The sequence below is a fragment of the Oreochromis aureus genome, linkage group 19 (genome assembly GCF_013358895.1).
Source record: "Oreochromis aureus strain Israel breed Guangdong linkage group 19, ZZ_aureus, whole genome shotgun sequence".
Taxonomy (NCBI): domain Eukaryota; kingdom Metazoa; phylum Chordata; class Actinopteri; order Cichliformes; family Cichlidae; genus Oreochromis; species Oreochromis aureus.
This window is the reverse complement of record NC_052960.1, coordinates 31,445,698-31,472,075: the sequence shown is the minus strand read 5'-3', so window position 1 is coordinate 31,472,075 and position 26,378 is coordinate 31,445,698. Positions and strand designations below refer to the sequence as shown.

Below are 26,378 nucleotides of genomic sequence, written 5' to 3'. Positions count from 1 at the left end.
CCAAAAATAAGACACTTGGCCCAGTCATGAAGAACTTTAATAATACTGTTTGCTTAAAGAAAACTTTGACATATTTAAACGATGCCTTCTCTGTGCGATTAATGAATAGTGAAATAAAAAATGTCATATAGGCTTTACAGTCCAGAAGTACAAAAACAGAGGATGGTTGGTCAGCCTAGCTTTAACGTCACAGCTGTGGGAGTGGCCGTCTCCTTGACTACGCGACACTAACAGTAACATGCTAACAGCGCGGTCGGGACCCAGCATGGCGCAGCCAGAGATGACACGGGTGTTTCTTAACAACGTGGACTCGTACGCATCCAGACACATCGCTCAGGTAACATTTGAAGCCTGTACGTACTGAGTGAAAGGAGCTGCTCTGACGTGGTGCGCCACCTCACAGCAACACCAAACATGACTCATTAGCTTTGGCTTGGAGCAGAGCGAGCAAACAACACCGGAAATGATGTTAGATAGGTGTCATCTTCGATTCACTGATTCGTATTTTCAGCATTAATCCCTTTCACATCATCGGTTACTAAAACAAGGATACTTTCTCTATTATTGTTAGCCCTACTGCCCTATCTCCTCCCACTCCTTAACCACCTGTTTCCGGTACAACAGTCATTGGTGAGCTTCCACGCATTTAAATGACGTCATTCTGATGGGTGGATTACGCTTGAGGTGTTTTCACAGACTGATGGTGATGTAAAACGTCCTGTCTAAATATGGAGTTACTTACATTTTCAGAAAGTCATGAAACGGCGATGACTTGCTTTAAGCTGCAGGGGCGGATCTAGACAAATTTTCTTAGGGTGGCATGAGGGTGGCAAAGAAATCAAATGGGGTGGCAAAATCAAAGCCTTTTTTCCCCCCCAAACACATATGCAGGTGGTTACATATGGTTAAAATGATTCAAATGCAGTAAGTATACACGTTTTTCATATAAATATAGTCTATAACTTAATTATTGTCTGTAGCTCACATAATTACACACTTTAGTTACATAAAACATGTGAGTTTTGATCTTATGTACTGTATAGCCTGTATAATAAATAAATATGTAGCCCAATAAGTATAAAATCCAGAAAGCTACACAACACGGGGCGGTTCATTTACAAACACAAGTCTAACTTAAGTTTCACTGTTTTTTTGTTAGAAAACAATCACATTGTTACAGCTTAAATTACACAAAATGTCAGAAATCTGCTCTGTCATGAACAAAAATTTAAACCTAATTTTTCATGATTTGTTGGATTAACCCACTGAGGTCTGAAATACAAGCGGCCATTTTTGACTCCTTTTGAGTTTACGTTTGTATTTCACCCTCAGATTGTTTCATTTTATTTTTTCCTCCTTGCCTTGTTTGGTATCTTTTCAGCTCAACTGAATTTAGTTGTTTTTTTCACTGACATACTGCATTAGTATTACTGATCTGAAATCAGATAAAGAACTTAAAATCCTAGTAGTATTTTTTACTGTAAAAAAAACCCACAGACATGTTGAGTAAATTTTTATAACCTGAAATGCAAATATAAATTGTACTTTTGTAAACATATACAACTATTTATCTAAAAATGCAGCCAATACACCTGCTGTTTTTTTCATTTTGTACAACCATTTAAAAATATTACTAAAACTAAAATGAGAGAACAATCAGGTTTCGCAATAAGATGCCCCACAAATGATGTATGCCAGTAAAAAAAAGTTTGTCCACCAAAACACAGAGGAGAGCAGCACAGGGATAAACCTGCAGGCCTGACAACAGCAGGTGTATCACTCCGCTGGTTTTCTACTTAGTGACAGTGTTTACGTTGCAAATGTGCCTTAGTGACATTCATTAGTGCCCTCACTGACACACAAGACAAAACGACTACACAACAGAACAACTACACAAGACAACACAACACACTAAGTATACACTCCACACTAAACGTCACAAATCTCCCACATCTAAAAACTCTCTCTCTCCCTCTCTCTCTCTCGCTCGCTCTGTCTCGCTGCCGTTACCGTCACTCCCAAAACTCTCCCCTCTTCCTAAACAACCAAATCCCACGTGTTGACTTTCTTTTTTAATTGGTCGACATGGTGCATTTTTCCACCGATAGGAAAAGAGGTGGCTTTTTTCTTTCTTTACTGTTTTCGCGCTGTCCTTAGAAAATGCTTAAAACACACACACACAAAAACGTGACGACAGTATTTATAAAAAAGCATGGCTTATATATTATCATAACTCTGGATTTACTGGCCTGTAATTAAAATTTAAAAACTTTGAAGTCCGAACTTTCAATGTGGGCTGAAACAGAGACTCAGTGTGGCTGCAGCTTGTTGCTGTGTCAGCTTACATCAGTCATGTGATTTGGAGGTGCAGCGTGTCCGTGGACCATAGAGGGTTAATAACCCTTCTAGATCCGCCCCTGTTAAGCTGATGTGAGCTGGACTTACTGTAGCTTTACAAAGAAAACCATTTATATATTTATTTTCAAAATAAAAAGCCCACAGAGAGAAATGTTCAGAGGAATCTCTGTGTGTGACCTATTCAAGCGTAACCAGTGACATGAGGACTTTGCAGGGGACCAATTTGAATTATATTCTAGGCACCTTGTTACTAGCAGCCAGTAGCAAAAAAAACCACTAGTTGTTCCCTGGTCTTTATTTGAATCTGTAATAAATAGCCAGGTAAACAGTTCTACAGTCATAAAATAGTATTTTTACACCCACGAGATGATGCTAAAGAGCCATCAGTTTGGCATGGTGTGCAGTGTGTCCTACAAACCTGAGGAAACTGGACAAGTGGGGGCAAACGAAGAAATGTGTTACAAGTGACTCTAGCTTACAACAAAGGAGAGTTCACACAAGTTTCTCAAGCATGAACTGGGTTATTTACAAAAGAAAACTCAGGAAAGTTTGTCAATCAGTTCTGTGGTGTGTTCTTGGATGAGTGAGCACTGAGCCTGTGAGAGCAACTGAAACAAGGAGTTGGCTAGGTGTCCTCAGCGCCACAGTAGGGTCACATGATCTACTAAAGCAAACAGAAACGCCACCACAGGGCCGTCAGAGCAGACCTAAAAACACAGAAAGAAACACACACACAGTAAGAAGCCCAGAGAGCCACTCCTGAAGACGACTTAAAGAAATTACAGGAAAACTTAAGAGAGTTCAAGCCGTGTGGAACAAGAAAGGCTTTTCAATCTTTTCAAGTTGGTTTGAACGTTGTTTTTGGATTAGGTCCTGAGTGGAAGTGTGGCTGGAGCTGCTGTTAATACAAACTCTGATCTGGAGGCAGAGCTGCTGTCAAACCATAAGAGGACCTTCCAGGTGGTGGGAACTGTTTCACATCCATCTGCCGTGGAAAGGCCTCATGTGGTCGAACAATACACTGTAAGTACTTTAAAGTTGTTTACGCTGTGAAAGCCTTAGCCTTTTATTCAAACTTTAAATTCAAGACCAATTATTTGTTGCTTTTTTCAAGCATCTGAACCGAGATGAGCTCCTTTCCAAACTGATGGGCTGTGATGTTGTTATCTACAATGTTACCCAGCATGCTGATCAGGTGGAAGAAGCTCTCTGGGCTGCCTCAGGTAAGTCTGTTAGGTATCCCTGAGGCTATGTGCTCAATATTTGCTTATAAGTACAAATTCTTGTTTGTATTTATGTTTATTATTTATTTATTTGTACTTTGTTTTTCCTTACTTTAGCTTTAGCTACTTTACAAATTGATATTTTTGAAAACCCGTATGATGAACCCAGAAAGGTTGATTCTGTTGATCTGGACGTTTTCTGTGGGAGAAACGTTTCGTCCCTCATCCAGGTGACTTCGTCAGTCCTTCAGTTGATGTGCAGTACTGCATTTGTGCTTGGTTTGATAACACCGGCCATGTTAGTGAATACTATGGCACGTATGACTTACTGATTCCACTGGCTGATATTTATTGGTTGTGCTGGCCAACAATAATAATAATAATAATGATAATAATAATGTATACTTTATTGATCCCCGTGGGGAAATTACTTGTTTTTCTCTACATTTGACCCATTACGAAACGTTACGGAGGTAACTATGGTTGTTTTTTATTGTGGTTCTCTTGTTCACATTGGTAATGCACTCAGTGCACTCTGTCCAGAATTTAACAACAGCCATCATTTATACAAATCAAGCTGAAGACAGCAGTGGTTCAGACGCTGGCCCTGCAGCCCTGATTATTACCTGATCTTTGTCATGCTGGTCCATCTGGTCAGAAGGTCAAGCTTCCATGTGGAACTTCAGTTTTAGATTTAACTAGAATTTAAATATTGTTAAGTCAGTTTGAAGTTGTTGGAATGCCATCCCTACCGATAACACTTACCCATTTCACCAGTAGCATCTTCACAGTCCTGATGCATTTAAATGCCACTGGATCATGTCATTAAATGTAGTGTCTTTGATAGTTTTCTCCAGGTCTCTTTATGCTCTTTTCTTCACCCTCCAGCCAGTTGAGGTATATGTCACCTCTACCTGAGCCTGCTTCTGCCAAGTTCTCTTCCTGTTGAAAGGGAATTCTTCCTTCCCGTTGTCACCAGGTGGTGGTCCCAGGGCATCATCAGACTGCTGGTGCTCTCTCTCTAATATTGCACGGTCTTTAATTCATTATATAAAGCTCTGTGAGGGAACTGTTGTTGTGAACCAGAACTATATCAATGAACCAATGAAGTGTGTACGGGACAGCAGCATAATATTACTCACAGAGACTTGGCTGCAGCCATCAATTCCGGACTCGGCTATTGAGCTAGCAGGCTGCACGGTCCACCGTCACGACAGGAACGGCCACTCCGGTAAGATCAAAGGAGGGGGTTTATGCATCTACACCAATGACAGCTGGTGCAAAAACACAAAGACTGTAGACAGCCATTGTTCCCCGGATTTGGAATATTTGACTGTGAAGTGCAGACCCGTCTACATATCTCGCATGTTTACTGTTGTCATGGTAACGGCCGTGTATGTACCACCCGATGCTAATGCTAACTCGGCCATGGAGGAGCTGCACAAGACAATAAGCAATCAGCAGAATTCCCATCCAAACGCAGTGCACATTATAGCTGGGGACTTCAACCATGCTGATTTAAGGTCAGTATTCCCCAGATTTGAACAGCATATTAAATGTGCAATGAGGGGAAAAACACACTGGATAAAGCCTACAGCAACATCCAAAAAGGCTACAGAGCAACCCCTCTACCACATCTAGGTTTGTCAGACCACATGTCCGTGCTGCTGATCCCTGCATACACTCCCATTAGGAGAAGAGCCCCCGCAGTCACAAAAACTGTGAAAACCTGCCCAGAAGGCGCATCACATCAGCTGCAGGACTGTTTTGAAAACACGGACTGGAGCGTGTTCGAACATCAGGACCTCGAAGAGCACACAACATCAGTGCTCTCATATATTAACTTCTGTGTCAACAGTGTCACTGTGGACAAACGTCTCCGGGTGTATTCCAACCAGAAACCCTGGATGACTAAAGAGGTCCAGGTCCTGCTGAAGCAACGTGACGCCGCTTTTAGATCCGGTGATGGTGTGCAGTACAGTGCAGCCAGATCTGAGTTGAAAAGAGGCATCAGAGAAGCCAAGGCAGCGTACAAGAGAAGGATCGAAGACCACTTCAGCAACAACAACTCACGACAGGTATGGCAGGGAGTTCAGCACTTAACCAACTACAAACCCTGCAATACCACGTTGACTGAGGGTAACGCCGAGCTTGCGGAGGAGCTGAACCACTTCTTTGCACGCTTTGAGATGAAGGGACCAGAGGCAGCAGCAGCAAAAACATTGGACAGCAGCAGCAGCCCAAGCCTCATAGTGCAGGAATATGAGGTGAGGCGCACACTGAGGGCAGTGAACCCCAAGAAGGCCGCCGGACCAGATGGGGTAACTGCAAGGGTCCTAAAAGAGTGTGCAGACCAGCTGGCTGGGGTCTTCACTAAGATCTTCAACACTTCACTGTCCCAGTCCTGCATCCCGCCGTGCCTAAAGTCAGCCACAATTGTCCCACTGCCAAAGCGTACTAACATTAGCAGCCTCAACGACTACCGACCAGCTGCTCTAACACCTGTTATAATGAAGTGCTTCGAGAAACTGGTCCGACGTCACATCCTGTCCTGCCTGCCACCCACACTCGACCCACTCCAGTTCGCATACAGAGCTAACAGATCAACTGAAGATGTCATTGCTACAACGCTCCACACCACCATCTCTCACCTGGAAGTGCAGGGCCGTTACGCCAGGCTGATCTTTGTTGACGTTAGCTCTGCTTTCAATACGATACTCCCGGACAGACTAATAGTTAAACTGCTGGAAATCGGACTTCCTTCTACCACCTGCCGCTGGATCAGAGACTTCCTGTCAGACCGTGTACAGAGAGTTAGAGTGGGGCCTCATCTTTCCTCAGCCCTCAGCCTGAACACCGGCTCTCCACAAGGCTGTGTACTGAGTCCCCTACTGTACACTCTGTACACACATGACTGTGTCAGTACCCACCCAGACAACGCAGTCATCAAGTTTGCAGATGATACCACCGTGGTGGGGCTCATCTCAGGGGGAGATGAGACGGCGTACAGAGCTGAAGTTCAGAGGCTGTCAGATTGGTGTGTAGATAACAACCTGGACCTCAATACTACCAAGACAAAAGAGCTGGTAGTTGATTTCAGAAGGAGGAAGTCTGAGCTGCAGCCTGTCAGCATCAACATGGAGTGCGTGGAAAGGGTCTCCAGTTTCAAGTTTCTGGGTGTGCACATAGACACAGACCTCCAATGGAGCTCTAACACCTCGACTGTTTTGAAGAAGGCCCAACAGCGTCTCCACTTTCTGAGAATCCTCAGAAAAATGGACCTGAAGAAGGAGCTGCTGACCGTCTTCTACCGCTGCTCCTCTTGAAAGTGTGCTGACATATTGCATCGGTGTATGGTTCTCCAGCTGCACCACAGCACACAGAAAGGCACTCCAGAGGGTCATCAATATGGCCCAAAAAATCATTGGACATCCTCTTCCCTCCCTGAAGGACCTGTACAGCACTCGCTGTCTCCTGAGGGCGTGCAGCATCCTACGGGACTGCACACACCCAGGACACCGGGTGTTTAAGCTGCTGCCGTCTGGCAGGAGGTTCAGGCTGCTGAGGTCCCGAACAAATAGACTCAAGGACAGCTTTTACAACAGGGCAACAGCCCTGATCAATGCAAACAGCTGACCTGACTGGCTACCTACCTGGACTTACCGTTAACAACGGTAAAAACAGTAATAATAATAATATTTATATTTATAACAAGGTGCAATAATAATTAATGTGCAATAATAACAGTGTGCAATACAAATACACTTATTCTTCTTTTTTATTACTAAGTTATTATACTGTGTTGTGTTGTTTGTGTTGCGTTGTGATGTGTCGCATCGTGTCGTGTTGTTATATGTAGTGCCGACGTAGGACAGTTTTCCAATTTCATTGTACTATTGTACTATGTATGACTGTGCAATGACAATAAAGAGTTATCTTATCTAACCTGATTGAAATTGAAAAGCTCTTTAAGCCGTCACAAAAGATTTTTTTTTCAATTGTAGCGCTTCACAGTGAAGTCGAGCATTTTTCTGGGCCAAAGTTGTTTATCCTCATCTCCACGATCATGACCTGGGCCTGCAGCAAGCCAGCTGATCCTGTAAGTGTATATAACAGAAATCTGACATACCGGTCATTGTGCATTTGTAATATCTACCTAAACTTATAAGAAACTCATTAAAGTGAAGCCTTTATGAGAAACAAGATGTTTCTGACTACAGTGCTCTCTGGGATAAAAAGATGTAGTAAGAACATTATAGATGTTATCACAATGTTGTGTCAAAAGCAAAAAACCATCTCAGGGTTTTATGATTCGTTCTTTATATTTCTGTACCCTGTGACATGGAGTACCAAGCATGTCCACATAAATCTGTCATGAAGTTGCTGGTAATCTCCTGCCATGATGCTCGTGACAGGATGATCTGGAGCTTCCTTTCACTGATGCGATTTTCTGGAGCAGGAGAGCACATCCCAATTTTGAACGGCACATTGACTTGGAGAAGAGAGTAGTGAAAATGGGCAAAACTGTAAGTGTGTAACAGTTTTTTAATAACAGACACTTGATGGAGACGTGTCTGAGTGTTACGTGTTACTTTTAGGAAAGAAAGCTCTTCTCCACGTACGTGGTGGCAGCAGGACTTCAGTACGGGATGGGAGAACAGATCTTCCACTACTTTTTCAAGGTAAGATTTGAAGGCTGCACTCTACAATTAGGATGAGGGATAGACAGACTTTGAAAGTCAAAGGTAGGTTAACACTGCAGATTAGTTTACTGCTGATGTTGACATCTTAATGTGTGATTGCCATAACTGGAAAACTGCAACGCAGGAGCTGCAAATTAACACCATAGGTGTATCTACTAAGACTCTCAGACAGGTTTGAATATCAGTGACCTCAAGGTCAGAGGTCAAGTTTTCTCAAAGTCTTATGAATGTGATATGTCAAGATGGAAATCAGCTAGGATTTTCAGGTTGATACGATATGTGCAGCTGCTGAAAGACCGGTTCAAAGTCAGCTGAACCTCACTGTCAGGGAGAGAAACACTACATGTATATAGATCAGTGTTTCCCAACCTTTTGAAACCACACACATATTTCACATTAGAAAAATCACACAGCACAACCAAACAAATATGTCACAAAAGCATGTTGATCATTTTCCCCCACACACCAGACGTAGCAGAATTGGGTTGGTTTGGACTTTAATGCTTTCTTCTGACCACTGCTCATGCTAGGGCCTTCATCTGGGTTGGACCCAGGTCAGACTGAGCACTCTATCTTTTCAGATATTTATCTATTGCTGTTACACGCCGCATCGTCTCACAGCATGACTGTTATGTTTCTTCTTTGTCTTCTTCTGTTTTACTGGCACTTGGCAAGCCATTTAATTAGAGCAGGTAGTTGCACTGCCCTCTAGTGGAAGAGAATGTAATTGTTCTGCCTGAACAATTACATTCAGCTGATCATTTCTCACGGCACACCTATGTGCCGCAGCTCAGTGGTTGGGAAACACGGGTCTGAATTATACATTAGAGCTCTCAGAGCTGTCATGGACTGAACCCTGTCTGTGAGGCTACATTTAAAAATAAATGTTTTAAGTTCGTACAGCACGTCTATTGGCGTCTTGTCCGAGCAGAGAATACGATCTCACTAGGTTGGTTGGTTGGATTAGATTATGGTAGCTAACTAGCGCCAACCAATGACTCAGTGGATTCAATTCAATTCAATTCAATTTTATTTATATAGCGCCAAATCACAACAAAAGTCGCCTCAAGGCGCTTTATATTGTACAGTAGATAGCACAATAATAAATACAGAGAAAAACCCAACAATCATATGACCCCTATGAGCAAGCACTTTGGCGACAGTGGGAAGGAAAACTCCCTTTAACAGGAAGAAACCTCTGGCAGAACCAGGCTCAGGGAGGCGGGGCCATCTGCTGCGACCGGTTGGGGTGAGAGAAGGAAGACAGGATAAAGACATGCTGTGGAAGAGAGACAGAGATTAATAACAGATATGATTCGATGCAGAGAGGTCTGTTAACACATAGTGAGTGAGAAAGGTGACTGGAAAGGAAAAACTCAATGCATCATGGGAATCCCGGCAGCTCACGTCTATTGCAGCATAACTAAGGGAGGATTCAGGGTCACCTGGTCCAGCCCTAACTATATGCTTTAGCAAAAGGAAAGTTTGAAGCCTAATCTTGAAAGTAGAGATAGTGTCTGTCTCCTGAATCCAAACTGGAAGCTGGTTCCACAGAAGAGGGGCCTGAAAACTGAAGGCTCTGCCTCCCATTCTACTTTTAAATACTCTAGGAACAACAAGTAGGCCTGCAGTGTGAGAGCGAAGTGCTCTAATAGGGTGATATGGTACTACAAGGTCATTAAGATAAGATGGGGCCTGATTATTTAAGACCTTGTATGTGAGGAGCAGGATTTTGAATTCAATTCTGGATTTAACAGGAAGCCAATGAAGGAAGCCAAAACAGGAGAAATCTGCTCTCTCTTTCTAGTCCCTGTCAGGACCCTTGCTGCAGCATTTTGGATCAGCTGAAGGCTTTTCAGGGAGTTTTAGGACATCCTGATAATAATGAATTACAGTAGTCCAGCCTGGAAGTAATGAATGCATGAACTAGTTTTTCAGCATCACTCTGAGACAGGATATTTCTAACTTTAGAGATGTTGCACAAATGGAAGAAAGCAGTCTTACATATTTGTTTAATATGTGCGTTGAAGGACATGTCCTGGTCAAAAATGACTCAAGGTTCCTCACAGCATTACTGGAGGCCAAGGTAATGCCATCCAGAGTAAGAATCTGCTTAGATACCATATTTCTAAGATTTTAAGGGCCAAGTACAATAACCTCAGTTTGATCTGAATTAAGAAGCAGAAAGTTAGCGGCCATCCAGGTCTTTATGTCTTTAAGACATTCCTGCAGTTTAACTAATTGGTGTGTGTTACCTGGCTTCATGGATAGATAGAGCTGGGTGTCATCTGCATAGCAGTGAAAATGTATGCTATGTCTTCTAATGATGCTGCCTAGGGAAGCATGTATAATGTAAATAGAATTGGTCCTAGCACTGAACCCTGTGGAACACCATAATTGACCTTAGTGTGTGAAGAGGACTCTCCATTTACTTGAACAAATTGGAGTCTATTAGATAGATATGATACAAACCACTGCAGTGCAGTACCTGTAATACCTACAGCATGTTCTAATCGCTCTAATAGGATATTATGGTCAACAGTATCGAACGCAGCACTGAGGTCTAGCAGGACAAGCACAGAGATGAGTCCACTGTCAGAGGCCATAAGAAGATCATTTGTAACCTTCACTAAAGCTGTTTCTGTGCTGTGATGAGCTCTGAAACCTGACTGAAACTCTTCAAATAAGCCATTCCTCTGCAGATGATCTGTTAGCTGTTTGACAACTACTCTTTCAAGGATGTTTGATATGAAAGGAAGGTTGGAGATTGGCCTATAATTAGCTAAGACTGCTGGGTCTAGAGATGCTTTTTAAGTAAAGGTTTAACTACAGCCACCTTGAAGGCCTGTGGTACATAGCCGATTATTAGAGATAGGTTGATCATATTTAAGATCGAAGCATTAATTAATGGCAGGACTTCTTTGAGCAGTTTTGTAGGAATGGGGTCTAAAAGACACGTTGATGGTTTGGAGGAAGTAATTATTGAAGTTAACTCAGAAAGATCAATTGGAGAAAAAGAGTCTAACTTAACATCGATGGTACTAAAAGTAGCTGTAGATAATATTACATCTGTGGGATGATTATTGGTAATTTTTCTCTAATGATAAAAATTTTATTTGTGAAGAAGTTCATGAAGTCATTACTAGTTAACGTTAAAGGGATTGTTGGCTCAGTAGAGCTCTGACTGTTTGTCAGCCTGGCTACAGTGCTGAAGAGAAACCTGGGGTTGTTCTTATTTTCTTCAATCAGTGACGAATAGTAAGATGTTCTGGCTTTATGGAGGGCTTTCTTATAAAGCAGCAAACTATTTCTCCAGGCTAAATGATGATCCTCTAAATTTGTGACACGCCATTTCCTCTCCAGCTTACGAGTTATCTGCTTTAGGCTACGTGTTTGAGAATTATACCATGGAGTCAGGTACTTCTGATTTGAGGCCTTAGTTTTCACAGGAGCTACAGTATCCAGAGTCGCATGCGTAGTGAGGAGGTAACATTATTAACAAGATAATCGACCTCTGTTGGAGTAGCGTTCAGATAGCTGCTCTGCTCTATGTTGGTACAGGGCATTGAAGATGATAACAGTGGGTGGATTATATTCTTAAACTTAGTTACAGCGCTTTCAGAAAGACATCTACTGTGATAAAGTCTACTCTCCACTGCTGTGTAATCAATTATTGTAAATGTAAATGTTATCAGGAAATGATCAGACAGCAGAGGGTTTTCAGGAAACACTGTTAAATGTTCAGTTTCTATGCCATATGTTAAAACAAGATCTAGAGTGTGATTAAAGTGGTGGGTGGGTTCTTTTACATTTTGAGAGAAGCCAATTGAGTCTAATAACAGATTAAATGCCATGTTGAGGCTGTCATTTTTAGCATCTACATGGATGTTAAAATCACCCACAATAATTATTTTATCTGAGCTGAGCACTAAATCAGATAAAAGTCTGAGAAATCAGAGAGAAACTCTGTGTAAGGCCCAGGTGGACGATAGATGATAACAAGTAAGACTGGTTTCTGAGTTTTACAGCTGGGGTGGACAAGGCTAAGCATCAGGCTTTCAAATGAATTAAAAGTCTGTCTGGGTCTTTGGTTGATTAATAGGCTGGTGTGAAAATTGCTGCCACACCGCCCCCTCGGCCTGTGCTTCGAGGTTTCTGGTAGTTAGAATGACTCGGGGTGTTGATTCATTTAAACTAACATAATCATCCTGCTGCAACCAGGTTTCTGTAAGGCAGAGTAAATCGATTTGTTGATCAATTATTAAGTCATGTACTAACAGAGACTTGGAGGAGAGAGACCTAATATTTAATAATCCACATTTCACTGTTTTACTCTTTGGCTCAGATGTGGATACTGTATTGTTCTTTCTTTGGGATTTTTATGTTTAAGTTGTTTATTGCTGGTTTTGGTTTGTTTTTGTCTGTTTGGGAGCTGACACAGTCTCAATGGAGATGGGTTTTGGGGGTAGCAGGAGGAGAGAAGCTGCAGAGAGGCGTGTAAGACTGCAACTCTGCTTCCTGGTCCCAACTCTGGATAGTCATATTTTGGGGGTTTAATAAATTGGTCCATATTTCTAGAAATGAGAGCTGCTCCATCCAAAGTGGGATGGATGCCGTCTCTCCTAACAAGACCAGGTTTCCTCCAGAAGGTTTGCCAATTATCTATGAAGCCCACATCGTTTCTGGGACACCACTCAGACAGCCAGCAATTTAAGGAGAACATGCGGCTAAACATGTCACTCCTGGTCTGATTGGGGAGGGACCAGAGAAAACTACAGAGTCCCACATTGTTTTGGCAAAGTTACACACCGATTCAATATTGATTTTAGTGACCTCCGATTGGCGTAACGGGTGTCATTACTGCCGACGTGAATTATGATCTTACTGTATTTACGTTTACCCTTAGCCAGCAGTTTTAAATTTCCTTCAATGTCGCCTGCTCTGGCCCCTGGAAGACAATTGACTATGGTTGCCGGTGTCTCTAGCTTCACATGTCTGAGAACAGAATCGCCAATTACCAGAGTTTGACCCCGGCGGGTGTGTCGCCGAGTGGGGGAAAAGCAGTTAGACACATGAACAGGTTGGTGGTGTACCTGGGGCTTCTGTTTAGGTCTATGCTTCCTCCTCACCGTCACCCAGCCGCCCTCTTTCCCCAGCTGCTTGGGGTCTGCCGGGGAACAGCTAGCGGGCCCACGCTATCTTCGGCTGCACCAGCTACAGGGGCCTGGCTAGCTACGGGTGAATGAAGGGTGCGGCCGAGTCTCCAATTCAGTAATCCTGGCCTCCAGAGCTGCAAATATGCTACATTTGTTACAGGTATCATTACTGCTAAAGGAGGCCGAGGAGTAACTAAACATCTGACACAATGAGCAGGAAAGTGCAGGAGGGACAGGTGAAGTAGCCATGGTGCTAACGAGTCGGCTACGAGCTAAGCTAAGCTAGCGAAACAGTAAAGAGACAGTGAGTGAATACTTTGGATATAAATTAGGTAGTGAGTACACAGAAAGGGTGATTCAGATTGTCAGGAGATTTCCTGTATTGCAACTCAGGTCAGAATAAAAACGCTCAGACAGGTTTAACGTGTACACGGGTGAGACTCAGGGAGACTCGCACCCTGCAGTAAAAGAAGCCTTTATTCATAGCTATTTTTCATAGCACGTACAGGAAGAGATAAAATAGAACTGTGCTGCGTGCAGGCTTCCTGTCTGCACAGAGTGTAACTTCCCCATTTAAGCTGAATACTGAAAGAGCAAACACATTTAGATAATGAAACGTACTTCTAAGCATAACATAATAAAAATCCCCAAATCCTGAAATCCCTTGACACAGATGAAGCACGTTAAGATTATACTATGAAAAAGGGATGTATCAAAAGATTTAAATTAAATTGCTAAGCAGAAAAGCTACTCAGAAACACCACTGTGTTTGAGCAGGAACAGGAAGTGATACTCTACCACAAAGCGAGCGAACACCAAGTGACAGCGCCACCAAGAGTCAGGGACTCTTGGAGAACACGGAAACTAAAAAGCACATTTGTGTGTGTGTGTAACACTTGTGGAGTGCTTTATAAATGATCACTGGTGTTTGTGCCAGGTGCACAGTGGTTCACTGAGCCGACAGGCTGTAGAATGATCAGTGTGAGGCCTGTAAGCTGGCAGGGTTTTTCCTGCAGAGGTGGATGTTAGAATTCCTGAGCATGCTTTGGTAGGAAACTTTTGGTTTGATCAAAAGTCACTAAATGATGTTGTACAATGGTTTTTATCTTCTCACTCTACAGTATGACAGAATATCAGGGCAACACAAAAAATCACAGTTTGAGAATTAAAGTCAAAATTCTGTTTAAAAAAAAAAAATCCAAATACTATTGTTGGAAAAAAGTCACAGTTGTTGTTTCAAGATAAACTCCCGTGACTGCTACTGTCTCCAAAATGCTTTGTGTAGCTGACTTTGTGAAATCGTGGGAATGATTTCTCTTAGAACATGAACACAATGTGGTGATAAGTATGAGGACACTGGAAAGATGCTGCAGAAGGCTGTGTCAGATTTATCCAAATGAAACGGCTGGCATTGTTATCGATGGTTACGCTCTCGTGCAATAAAGTGGATACATGTTGTATCACATGACATGATAAGTCGGCTGACCGGTTTGTCTCTGTAACTCATGGAAAAATAGGAAAAAGAATATTCAGGTCTAATTAGATGAAAATGACCAAACAAATGTGAGTAACAGCAGTGATGTGACTTTATAGAAATCATGGCTGGGAGAAGATGGAATACCCATCTTTGGAGATGGCAAGAACATCGTTCCCACGATTCACATCCATGACTTGGCAAGGTTGGCTGCTTCATTCTGTTTGTACTACACAACTGACAGCCTGAAACATGAAGTCATCACACAACAGGGTCTGATGGTACAAACGATGTTTCACTGTTTCCTGTGGTTTTCCTTCTGTGTTCCAGTGTGGTTTACAGCGTGATCCAACATCAACCAAGACCATATTATCTACTAGCAGTGGACGATTCTAACAATACCATGGAAGAAATTGTCAAGGTGTGTCTAGCAAGTCATCAGGAAGCCTCGCCAAACCATAGACAGTATAAAAAGTGGGCTTAGCCTCGGGCTCTGGAACCATACCTGTGATTGGGAAAAATACTTCCATATAGCGTGTTTGGGAAAATGGCTTAACTTTACCAATGTAAACACTCGTTTCAGATAATATTGAATAACGCGTGAAGTCCATTTTGTAAATTTTTCTCTTTCTCTGTCTGAAAGGAGGATTTTTCAGTGTACGTTGATTAGGTAATGAAAGAGTCTTTAGCCAATGAGCGTGTGGCTTCAGGGTCAGACCCCCCTGTGATCCACATCCAGCTTCAAACCCCCAGAAACACTCAGCTCCAGGCTAATGCGTGGCATCAACACTGACTATGACCATTAAAAATGAATGCAGTGAATCCTGTTACAAATACACAATCCATACGATGACAGCCTCAGGGGCGTCCACAGACTGCTGCTGTAAACTGTCTAACCTGTGCGAATATGAATGTTTGACATGTTTATCAGACAATTATGTTGATTCTCCTCCAGAAAATCGCCTCCATCCTCGGACCAGGGAAGATCCAGAAAAAGCCATCAGAGGATGCTTTCCTCACCAAGGATCTCAGTGTATGACGTGCCTCTCTATACTGCATTCATCAGTGTGTGACGTGTGCGCCATCAGTCAGTGATTCAGCTTTCAAAGAACTGAAGATGAAAAACGTTTTTCCTAAGATCAATGTGACTGTTGCTTTTTCACATTCATCTGCTTCCTGTGTGTGTGTGTGTGTGTGTGTGTGTGAGTAAGAATAAACATGTCGATCCTGCAGTGGGGCTTGCAGAGGTGAAAACATGGAAAGACGAGAAAAGAAGATTCTCCAACACACTGAAGTATTTTGTTTTTGCTACAACAGGTAATGGAAGCCAACTCTCTACTGGTCAGTCTCCGCATGGAGGCTGCTTACATCAAGAAACTTTTCTCTTTTAACTGGGTGTGCCAGTTTGGTCTGGTGGAAAATATAGAGGTGGTGGTGCAGGAGTTCCGGCAGACCCGCGGGTTGCTGGTATGCAGTCAAACACATATGAGACTACATACAGTGTGCACACTGTCAGGTTTTACTGGCTAATCTGTGTGTTTGCAGCCCGTCCGTCTGTGTGTACTGGGTGCTCCTGCAGTAGGTAAAACCACAGTGTCCAAAAAGATCTGCGAATACTACCGACTCCATCACATCACAGTGAAAAGCACCATCTCTGACACCATCGCCCGGCTGGTGAGCTCTTACTTTTCTCCTCTAAATCAATTAGAAATGAGTACAGCTGTAGGCATTTTAAACTGCTTTCCCTTCAGGAACATGCTGTCAGGAATCCTGATCCCGATGAAGGGAATTCCACACAAGATGTCCAGGAGCAGCTGAGCATGATGAAGGAACGCCTGGAACAGAACCGAGGTACGGCTCGTTTACTAAACGATTAGCTTCAGATAACGAGGTCTGGATGTGTTGGCACACGAGTCCTGACTGAGGGCAGTGTGTTTATTGTGAGGGTAATTTCTAGTTTTAATTATTAAGAACCAGAAATGTGTTTGTTTGCTTGTTTGTAAGTATATGTTTGGTGTTTGTGAGGCAGTCAGCACTCACATAAGCTATGGAGGAAGAAAATAGCTTATATACAGTTTCATAAGATTTTAAAAATATCTGAAGAAACAAAATACAAAAAAGCAACAACATGCTGTTTAACTGCGACATCAGTGATGCAGTAAGACAAGACCCTGCTACTTGTACTATAGCAGTAAATCCAACAGTAGTACTGGACGGGGGACTTGGCTCACCCCATACTCATATATGTACACACACACACCTGAACATATCAACATATTCACATGGAAATATCTACATACACACACACAAAGAAGAAAGAAACTAGCAGCCTCGTGATGAGTCACATGACCAGTGAGTCACACTCCCACTTTAGACACCTGGTTCTCCATCACCTGGTGTCAGAACTTAAACAGGTCCCCGTTCTCTCCAAGCTGCTTAGATGATAATTGTTTATCCTAATTTCAGTCTGAAAGCAGCGGACGTCAGGAGGAACCAAAGCCTAACATCTCCTCCTTCTCCCTGTGGCGACAGTTCCTGGTTATGTCTTCATGTTTTCAAGTTCAAGTTCAAGTTCAAGTTGGCTTTTATTGTCACTTCAGCTATATACAGTTGTACACAGTGAGGCGAAACAGCGTTCCTCCAGGGCCAAGGTGCTACATGCAACATAAATTTACAACATAAATTAACAGAAAATTACTAAGTAATTACTAAATTACTATGTTTTCTATATAGAACTAATTCATGACTTTAATTTCTACGTTAATATTTAACCTAATGTTGTGTAAGCTGCTTCAGTATTTATGACATTATTTCTGACTTGTCAGAGTTGACTTTAACACCTTCAGTTAATGCTGGTAAACATTTAGAAGGGTTTGCTAGTGTCAGTGTACAAAATTGCCACTCCTGTGACTGTCTGGCTTTTGCCTGATGGCCAGTGCTAAGGGCTCTACAGCCAGCCCAGGTACGATACAGCAGGTTTCCCTGACTGTGCCTCCTCAGAGGGATCAGACAGCAAACCAAAGCTGTGTTCTTTATATAAAAACCATCTGATCCACACCCAAAACCAGATGTCTTCATTACTTCAGTCATGTGTTCCACCTTAAACGTTTGTTCAGCAACGCCCAGTATGTTATGGACACTGGGGGGTTTTATTCATGGCTGTAAAATACTGATGTTAATCAATCCTGTCAGATCTGCGTACATGACTGAGGTTACAGCTCACTCTGAGAGGAATGTGTTTGTTTTCCATATTCATGAGGGACATTTGCTCTGTTTCCATATTTCTTTGGTGCTCTATGAAGACTCTGGGAGTCTGGAATATTCATTCAACTTATTAATTTTTTTTTTTTAAACTTGACTGGGAAAAAGCTTCTTCACGACTGTAGCTCACTTTTATGTACCTCAGAAAGTAACAGAGCTCTGTTTGAAGCAGCTTGTATTATATGCAGATCGAGCATTTTCCTCACATGAACATTTCTCTGTAAGGTGACATGAGTTGCATTACAAACTCATCAGGTTTTATATTGGCTTTGAGTACTCTGTGCACTTTGTTGGGTCATTACTGAGCAGGGTGCTGTGTTTGTGCTCTCTGTAAGAGACTTGGTGTTGTGTCCCATCTTTGAACGTTCACACCTGTTTGTGAGGTGTCTGCTCAGCTATAGGAACATGCTGTGAGTTTATGGTTAGCTCTCACAAAGTGAGCAGAACGTGAATTAGGCAGGTTTTTGCACATGCTTCAGGATAACTCCGCTGTTAGACGGGGCAGTGACACCCATCATTAATTACATATTTATCTGTATTATGGGAAATGATCTGCTGCTGTGAACAGTGTTCGGATTGGATGGTTTTGTCACATGATCACATGGACTATTTGTACAGATTGGTATTATTGTATGATCTTTACAATATAAAGCGCCTTGAGGCATGAGTTGATTGAAACATGAATCCTGCAGGTCTGGATGAGGAGCTGCTGTTGAACGTGATGAGGGACAAGCTGATGACTAACCCGTGTAATAACCAGGGTTATGTGTTGGAGGACTTTCCCCAAACACGTGAACAAGCCAAAGAGCTCTTTGGCGGTGAGTCGGACACACCGAGGCTCTTACATGTCAGGGCCACACCTGCTCACTCACTCGTGTTTTCCTTCTTCCTCAGGTAAAGAAGAGGATGCAACATCCCAGAATTCTTTAACCAACATTATACCCGGTACCTGCAGGGAGCTGTGAATCAGATCCTTTTATTTCACATTTAACAAGAGTAACAGATGTGCAGTGAAGCCTGAGTGCTCCATCAGTAACAGATCTCTTGTGTGGGCCACAGAGTTTGTGTTGTGCCTGGAGGCCACAGAGGCCTTCCTGTTGGATCGAGTGCTCAACCTGCCCGAGAGCTGTGTGCAGGAACACAACTACGAGCCAGAGAACTTCTCGAGGTGGCTGGCTGCTTACAAGGAGAAACAGTCGGAGGATGATATGGTCCTCAACTACTTTTATGAGCATGACATCATCCCTCTGCAGTTTGGTAACCCGTGAAGTCTGACTGCATCACATGTGAGGGGGAAATGCTACTTTCTTAGTGTTGCTAAAAGTCTCTGTGCTCCTTGTCATCCTCTGCAGAGATCAGCAGCAGCAATGAAGCAGACTGCCTGTCTCTGATGCAGAAGGTCATTGACATAGTGGGCCAGCCCAGAAACTACGGTCCGAGCAGCCAGGAGGTGAAGGAGGAGGAGAGGAGGAAGGCTGCCGAGAGGCTGAGGAGAGAAGCCCAGGAGAGAGCAGAGGTGGAGCGGATGGAGGCCGATGAGGCCAGAGACAGGGCTGCACACTGGGCTGAGTGGGTAGGTGGAGGAGAAACACGAGGCGCTGTCAACTACATATAAAACACATTTCCTAGCAATGACCAGAGGGGTGCGCTATGAAGCTAGAGCTTTGGTTTAACAAGCTGCGTTACACATGACGTGAGACATTCAGTGTCACAAAGGTGGCTGTGACGGCTAAACACCAAAAGAGTCATGGTGCAATGAAGCTGAATTATTCTCTACGTGTTTCTGTTTATTAGACTAAGAAGTTGGAGGAGGTGAGGCAGCAGGAGGAGGAAGAGCTGGAGGCCACGTCAGGCCCTATGAGGGACTACCTGATGGAACAGGTTGTGCCCACGCTGAGCCGGGGTCTGATTGAATGCTGCCGAGCTCAACCACAGGACCCCGTGGACTTCCTGGTATTTCACTGCCCACAGATTATTGCCTGGTCGTTAGCGTCCACCTCTACATGACACTAATCATGATGGCGTGTGTCTCTTTGTCTTTCAGGCAGAGTACTTGCTGAAGAACAACCCCTTTTGAAGCCGATTACGAGCAGCTTTCCTAGCCGAGGAAAATTTCCTTTGAGTCTTTGAGACTCGTCAGAGCATTTCAGTCGTCACATGCCAAGTGTCCCCAACTCCATGCTGGGATTTTGATTAGGTCTGATTTCTAAGTGGCCCATTCTCCTGCCCCTGTTGCATTCATATACGGCTTTGTTTGGGCTCTGATGTGCTGGCCGTTACTTAAAAGCAACCCAAAAAGCAGATGAAAGTGTGCACAAAACCAGGAGCTAATTAGGAAGTTAATTTGCTTAATAAACTTGGTAAACTGTAAAGCAGACACGCTCGGGTCATAATTGCTTTGATTTAGCTTCAGATTTCCAGGAAGGATAAATGTTACGAATGGCAGCTAATTTGTCGGTCTCTCATGTTGCCACTCGTGACTCCAAAGTGTACATAATTGGTTGCGACAGAACACCAAACGATTTCATTGTACATACTTAATCACCACATGGGGAAATTAGTGGAGTTTATTTGGGAAACACTGTGATGCAAGCTGCTGCAAGACTGTTGGACTGCAGCATGTGTGCCCCAGGTACAAACACACACACACACACACACACAATATGCTTAAACAGTTTTCTGTCATAGTGACCAACATGCAGTATGTGGGTACAAACAGAACCTGAAGTTCAAAGTTCACTCTCTGTATTTACCTGCTCATTTTCATGATGCGCTGAAATAAACTGAGTATAGCAGATAATCTGTAACACCGAGTACATTAACACTAAACATAGTTTCAAACCCACACCATTACACAACACACGGTTCCCTGCTAGATGGTGATACCACAGTTGGCTCTCATCCATCATACTAAAACGTATCCGACAGCATGTATTTGATTTTTGTTTGTAGAGGTCCTCCTCTAAGGCGAGACCTGAGAAAAGCTTCCCAGTGGAAGTGCAGTGACCTCTGTCCACTGATGGTGCTGGGTGCACTGGTTCTATGATGGGAGGTGAGAACAGCTCCCAGTCTGTGCTGCATTTGTGGACTGGTGTTACTGTGTAGGAAATGTGGAACAGCACGTGCTCGGTCTTCTTTAGTGCCACGCTTCTTTGCTGTGTGCTCAGAGCTGTGATTGGCCCTGAGGCCGAGGTGCTGTTTCTACTCCTCCCAACATCTGAAGCATAGGTTTAAAAGGTATTTGTTTAAGTACCGTGGGACTGTGCTGGGGAGGTATCGCTGATGTTGTTGTGGTTTGTTTTCCATCATCTGTTGTGAAATAGCTCCCTATCAGTCTTAACTGTGGCAGCAGCCAGGAGCTCTTTGTCCTGTGCTGTGTGTTTATTTCGTCTCCCTTTTAGAAAATCCCCGAGTATTCAAACTAAACCAAATTCATCCTGCTGAGTTCTGGTCACAGATGACCTTTGAGCTCTCCGGACAGACTCACTGGTTTGATGTTATTCCCAGAGGAAACGCCTCCTCCATCATCTCCTGGCTGTTTTACAAGCAGTGTTTTACCACTAGGTGTCAGTCTTGGATTACCTATTAACTGTTGGGAGGCCGTGATGGTGATAATGATGAGTCTCTTTATGTTTTTAGTCTTTGTAATATCAGGATGTCTTCAGTGCTGAACAGTCAGATGAAAGCAGCATGAATGATGAGCTCTCTTTTTGTGCTTCGGCTCATCCATCTGAACAGCAGCACTATTAAAACCCACGTTTTTTCTTTACAGTACTCAGTTCTTCCTTTAACAACCTCTGAGATAAACTTTGTGTTTCTTAGATCACTCTGTCAGTGTTATTTGTAGACACAGTTAAATAGTGTCTCGTGGCTCTGCAGCAGATTCATTTCATCTACTTATCGCCAGAAGCCAAAAATGCAAGCTGACACTTTCCTGCTCGACCCTCCAGGACTCAGTGACAGTGAGAGCAAAGTTGAGTTAGAAATGAGTGTGTAAGGTCACCGTCAGGAGCTCGGTCCTCCTCCTGTGCACTGAGAGGAGCCAGTGTTCAGGTCCAGAGCTGTTATCACACGTGAAGTACAGATAGAGTGAATCTGTTTTTTCTCACATTTAGCTTAAAAGACAAAAGTCAGTCTGATTCAGATTGTGCTGTTTTGGATGAAGCCCAGTTCACTAACAGTAAATACATGCTACTCCCTCCCTCCCCCGAACCATCACTTATCCAAAGTCAGTGGTAGCAGGCTAAGATGGGTGTCCTCCTGGGGGATGCTGAGGTGAGCTGAGTCCAGGTGAGATGTAGAATCTGGATCTACCCCAGGGTCTACTCCCAGGAGGCCTGCCTGTAAACCTCCACAGGGAGAGGTCCAGTAGGTATCATGAGGAGATGCATGGAGCTGGCTCCTTTCAATGTGGAGGTGCAGCAGCTGTACTCTGAACTCCCTCTGGAGGTGAGAGCTCCTCACACTAAGGCTGAAACGGCCAAAAACGCTTACGTTCCAGTCCTGCGCATGCGCAAAAGCGAGTGAGAGTTAAAGAATTTGAAGAAAAGCTGTCTGCAGCATGTACAAACTGATATTAATCTTTAATAGGGCTGTCAATCAAAACAGCTGCTGTGTAATGCACTCCGCTATCTTTGTTTAATCGGCCACATGACTTCATTACATGACTAAAATGCGTCATCATTTTAGAAAGTCTGCGTTTTCACTGTCCACACTGCGACGCAAACGCACAGTCTTCAAATGTATGCGTTTTCGAGAGCGTTTTCAAAACACTGCGTTTTGCCTTCGGGGAAAACGCCGTCTCAGTGTGGGCGGGAGGCCAAAACGGAGAGAAAACGATGCGTTTTCAAACAAAAACGCATTAGTGTGGACGTAGCCTGAGACTCATCCTCATCCAAGTCCTTCTTAAACATGCAGGGTGTCGTGTTTTTAGCCAAGTCTTTCCCCGATGCTAACCCAGCAGTGTTCAGTGCTTACCTTTCTGGGGAAATGAAGCCAAAAACATGAGTGAGATAAAGACAAAGTGCTAAGGATGCAAACCTCAGTCTCCCGGCTGACAAACCTGCAGCTATGAAAACTGTGACCCATCCAGCTTTCTGTTGCAGACTTCGTAGGCCTCTGTCGGTAATGCTTCAGGGCAGTGGTAAAACTCAGCGGTGAGAGATTTCCAGCATGTTGAACCAAAGCAGACCTACAGAGATTAAATACTCATTTAAAGAAGGCCCATGGGCTTTTTCATGTAAAACCACATCATCTACTCCTGTTCATGTGGACACCCTTGTACAGTTTGGACCGACTGCCCACACATAACCTACATGCATGACATGCATCATTTTAACACGCTGTCTTTGCCTCTCACTAATAACTCCACTACGATATTGGCTTGTCTGGTTTTATTTCTCAATGAACGGACACAAACACAACACTCCAGCACCGGGAGTCTTTATCACAGGGCTTCACTTGATATATGTCCATCCATCATAGCAATGCAGTCCATCAGCTGCAGTAAGCCCCGAGTGTGTGGCAGCATGTGGACTGAATCCACTCGCACTGATGCTGGTCACTGTTCCCTAACACCCCTTAATCCATGGAGGATCTCACACACACACACACACACACACACACACACACACACACACACACACACACACAAACTGCTGACTTATAGTCAGACAGACAAAGACACACTTTTTAGAGACAGAGAGAATGACACATGCATCAAACTGATGGGTTAAGTCGTCAGGGGAACCCCCACATGCCCCACACGCAAATGCCGAGCGACACACACACACACACACACACACACACACACACACACACACACACACACACACACACACACACACACACACACACCTCCCCTGCTGCCAGCCTCATTCTGAGCACTCGGAGAGGGAAAATGTGTTTTGTTGCTTAGGAACAGTTTGCCTTGTGTCTCAGCAGGGGGTCTCCTTCTGAATATCATTATGTCCCCTCGACTGGGGAGGACCACACATTTTTCTTTGCTGCCAATATTTATCTTCGGCTCTGCTCGCTCTCCAGAGGCCCACAAAAACTGTTCTCATTGATTAAAGGCAGTAGAAAGCAGATTCCTCACCTCACCTGTTTTCAATGTAAATTCATCAGAAACGGCTCCTCAGTGCTGCTGTAGGTGTCAAAGTTCACCCCGGTGACATTTTACTTTTCTTAAAGTAAAATCCCGAGCAGAGGGAATGGGTTGTTATCTGGATAAAGTGAATATGGGTTTTTTTCAGCCTTTACTGAAAAAATACTAAACTCATTTATACAAACATGATGATCAGGTGTGGATCAACCAACTCTGGGGCCCAGAGCAACACAGACGAGTGGCCCCCCCATCAAAACACAACATTATTTATCTGCACGGTCGCTGCTGGTAAATGACTATGCTAAACGTCCCCCTCCAACAAAGAAGAAACACATACACAGACATACCGTCATCTTTAGTAGTATGGGGCTGGTGGGCTGTTCAACCTCAGTCTGAAGGAATAAGTCATTTTAGGTATGTTCCCCTCTCTTTAAGCTTTTAAACGTTGAAAGGGCTAAAAAAAAATCATTCGCTTTCTTAAGCCTGAGTTTAAGGAGAAAAAAGCCTAAATTGTCTAAATTGTCCCCTTTAAGCAGAATGACTTTTTCCATTATTGTAAAAACTTCATTTTTTGTACACTGGTGAATTTTTATGCACGAGTTTGTGCCTCTGTTTTCTTTATGAAGACTAACATCAGGCACAAGGTAACAGGATAAAATGCACTCCCAGGATTTTCACTTCAGTGTCTCTCACTTAGACTCCATATAAAACATGGATTTAACATTAGAGTGCGTTATATTGAGGGTGCCACTCCTCAGGTCATTTTGTAAATGATGGTCAATGCTCAAGTTAGAAAGGATGAAAAAGTCTCAGCTTGAACCTTAAAGATGCTGATTTTTCAGGTTGGTATCACAGTGTGGATTTCTTTTCTGCACTCGTTTGTGTGGGAGGATACTTCTCATGTAAATGTTACAAATCACATGTTGAACTCTCTGAAAACGTATTGATTTCACTGATTTATAAACTCTGCACTTCACATACATGTGAGCAGGATGTTTGCTCACGTGAATAAAACCTTTTTGCCATTATTTATTTTCTATATTACTTTTTTTTTTTTTTGCATATTTGGCTCACTTTGCAGATCATCAAACAAATTGTAATAGACAAAAATAACAAAATGACCCTGTGTGGAAAAGTCGTTACCTCATAACTTTGCAAAACTGTTTCCAGCCACATTCGAGGGTTTCTGAGGATGCCAAACATCTCGATTAGAAGTTGTGGGGAATAGAAATATTTTACTGCTATTATTTGCTGCTATTTTTATAATCATCATTAACATTTCAGTATTAATAGTGATGTTGCATTTAGATGCATTCAGATGTTCAAATATATGGTTATAGTCTTTATTACAGGTCCAAGAAGAACCACTTTAAACGGTTGAGTTGAATCGATAATTTAAATGTTTTTAATGCTTCTATGATCTCAGTGTTTCTGTGTAGGGGGCAGAGACAGGAAAATACGCTCTGTGCCGAAAGAAGACAGGAAGTTATATGTCTTTGAAGTTGCAGGCTTTTGCAGAAGTGAAACCGAAAGCAGAGTGAGCGCAAGCCAAAGAGTAGGGTGTTTATTCAGTAGATTACATATATAGTTCCAGTTAGGTTAATATATGTAAGGATGAGCCTCTGTTCTGGTGAAAGGTCAGAAGTGTAACGGGTGAGATGTGAGAGCATTTAAGGGCGAGACATATACATACAGACACAAATAGTGAGAGGTCATGACACGTACGCAGTACACAGCATGCACGCGCCCGCACGTGCACACACACACAGATATAAACTCTTACCTAAATGAGTCTAACTGCGGGGTTGTGCCTGTATGAGTGACATTTTGTACAGGAAGTGCACCTGATGTCCAGGAAGATAAGCCTGGGCAGGATGGAGACAGGAAGCATCAGCCGTCGACACGAAGATGATGTTCTATGTTAAAAGTCATTGTGGTTTTGGAGTGACGTATGCTTTGTTTAAATCTGCCTAGTAACAGAAAAGGGGGCTGTACTATCTTAACCCTATAAAACAGTTGTCTGAATATGGTAAAGACAGTTCAACACTGATTGGGTTGTTGAACTCACACATGTGTTCATTAAAATGCCGTCTAATT

The 26,378-nt window shown here is 43.2% G+C and overlaps 1 protein-coding gene across 2 annotated transcripts; it reads left to right on the top strand.

Annotated features, from left to right (window-relative positions):
- The first annotated feature begins 203 nt into the window (after positions 1 to 203).
- Positions 204 to 25,538, top strand: ak7b (adenylate kinase 7b). 2 transcript variants are annotated; one of them, XM_031744419.2, is made up of 18 exons: positions 204 to 337; positions 3,229 to 3,381; positions 3,473 to 3,581; positions 7,586 to 7,680; positions 7,997 to 8,107; positions 8,180 to 8,263; positions 15,034 to 15,119; positions 15,245 to 15,335; positions 15,870 to 15,947; positions 16,232 to 16,381; positions 16,460 to 16,588; positions 16,666 to 16,765; positions 18,868 to 18,993; positions 19,070 to 19,120; positions 19,235 to 19,432; positions 19,528 to 19,748; positions 19,970 to 20,128; positions 20,220 to 25,538. In XM_031744419.2, the coding sequence occupies exons 1-18, from the start codon at positions 239 to 241 to the stop codon at positions 20,250 to 20,252; spliced, it is 2,073 nt and encodes a 690-aa protein (XP_031600279.2). In that variant the 5' UTR covers positions 204 to 238; the 3' UTR covers positions 20,253 to 25,538. The 2 variants fall into 2 exon arrangements, with proteins under 2 accessions (XP_031600279.2, XP_039458828.1); XM_039602894.1 differs by lacking the exons at positions 18,868 to 18,993; positions 19,070 to 19,120; positions 19,235 to 19,432.
- The last annotated feature ends 840 nt before the right edge of the window (positions 25,539 to 26,378 follow it).

Coding starts and splice junctions, on each gene's coding strand:
- ak7b (XM_031744419.2), top strand. CDS start 239: ATGCTAACAGCGCGGTCGGGACCCAGCATGGCGCAGCCAGAGATGACA. Junction 3,582..7,585: donor AGCTCTCTGGGCTGCCTCAG/GTAAGTCTGTTA, acceptor TTTCAATTGTAG/CGCTTCACAGTGAAGTCGAG. Junction 8,108..8,179: donor TAGTGAAAATGGGCAAAACT/GTAAGTGTGTAA, acceptor TGTTACTTTTAG/GAAAGAAAGCTCTTCTCCAC.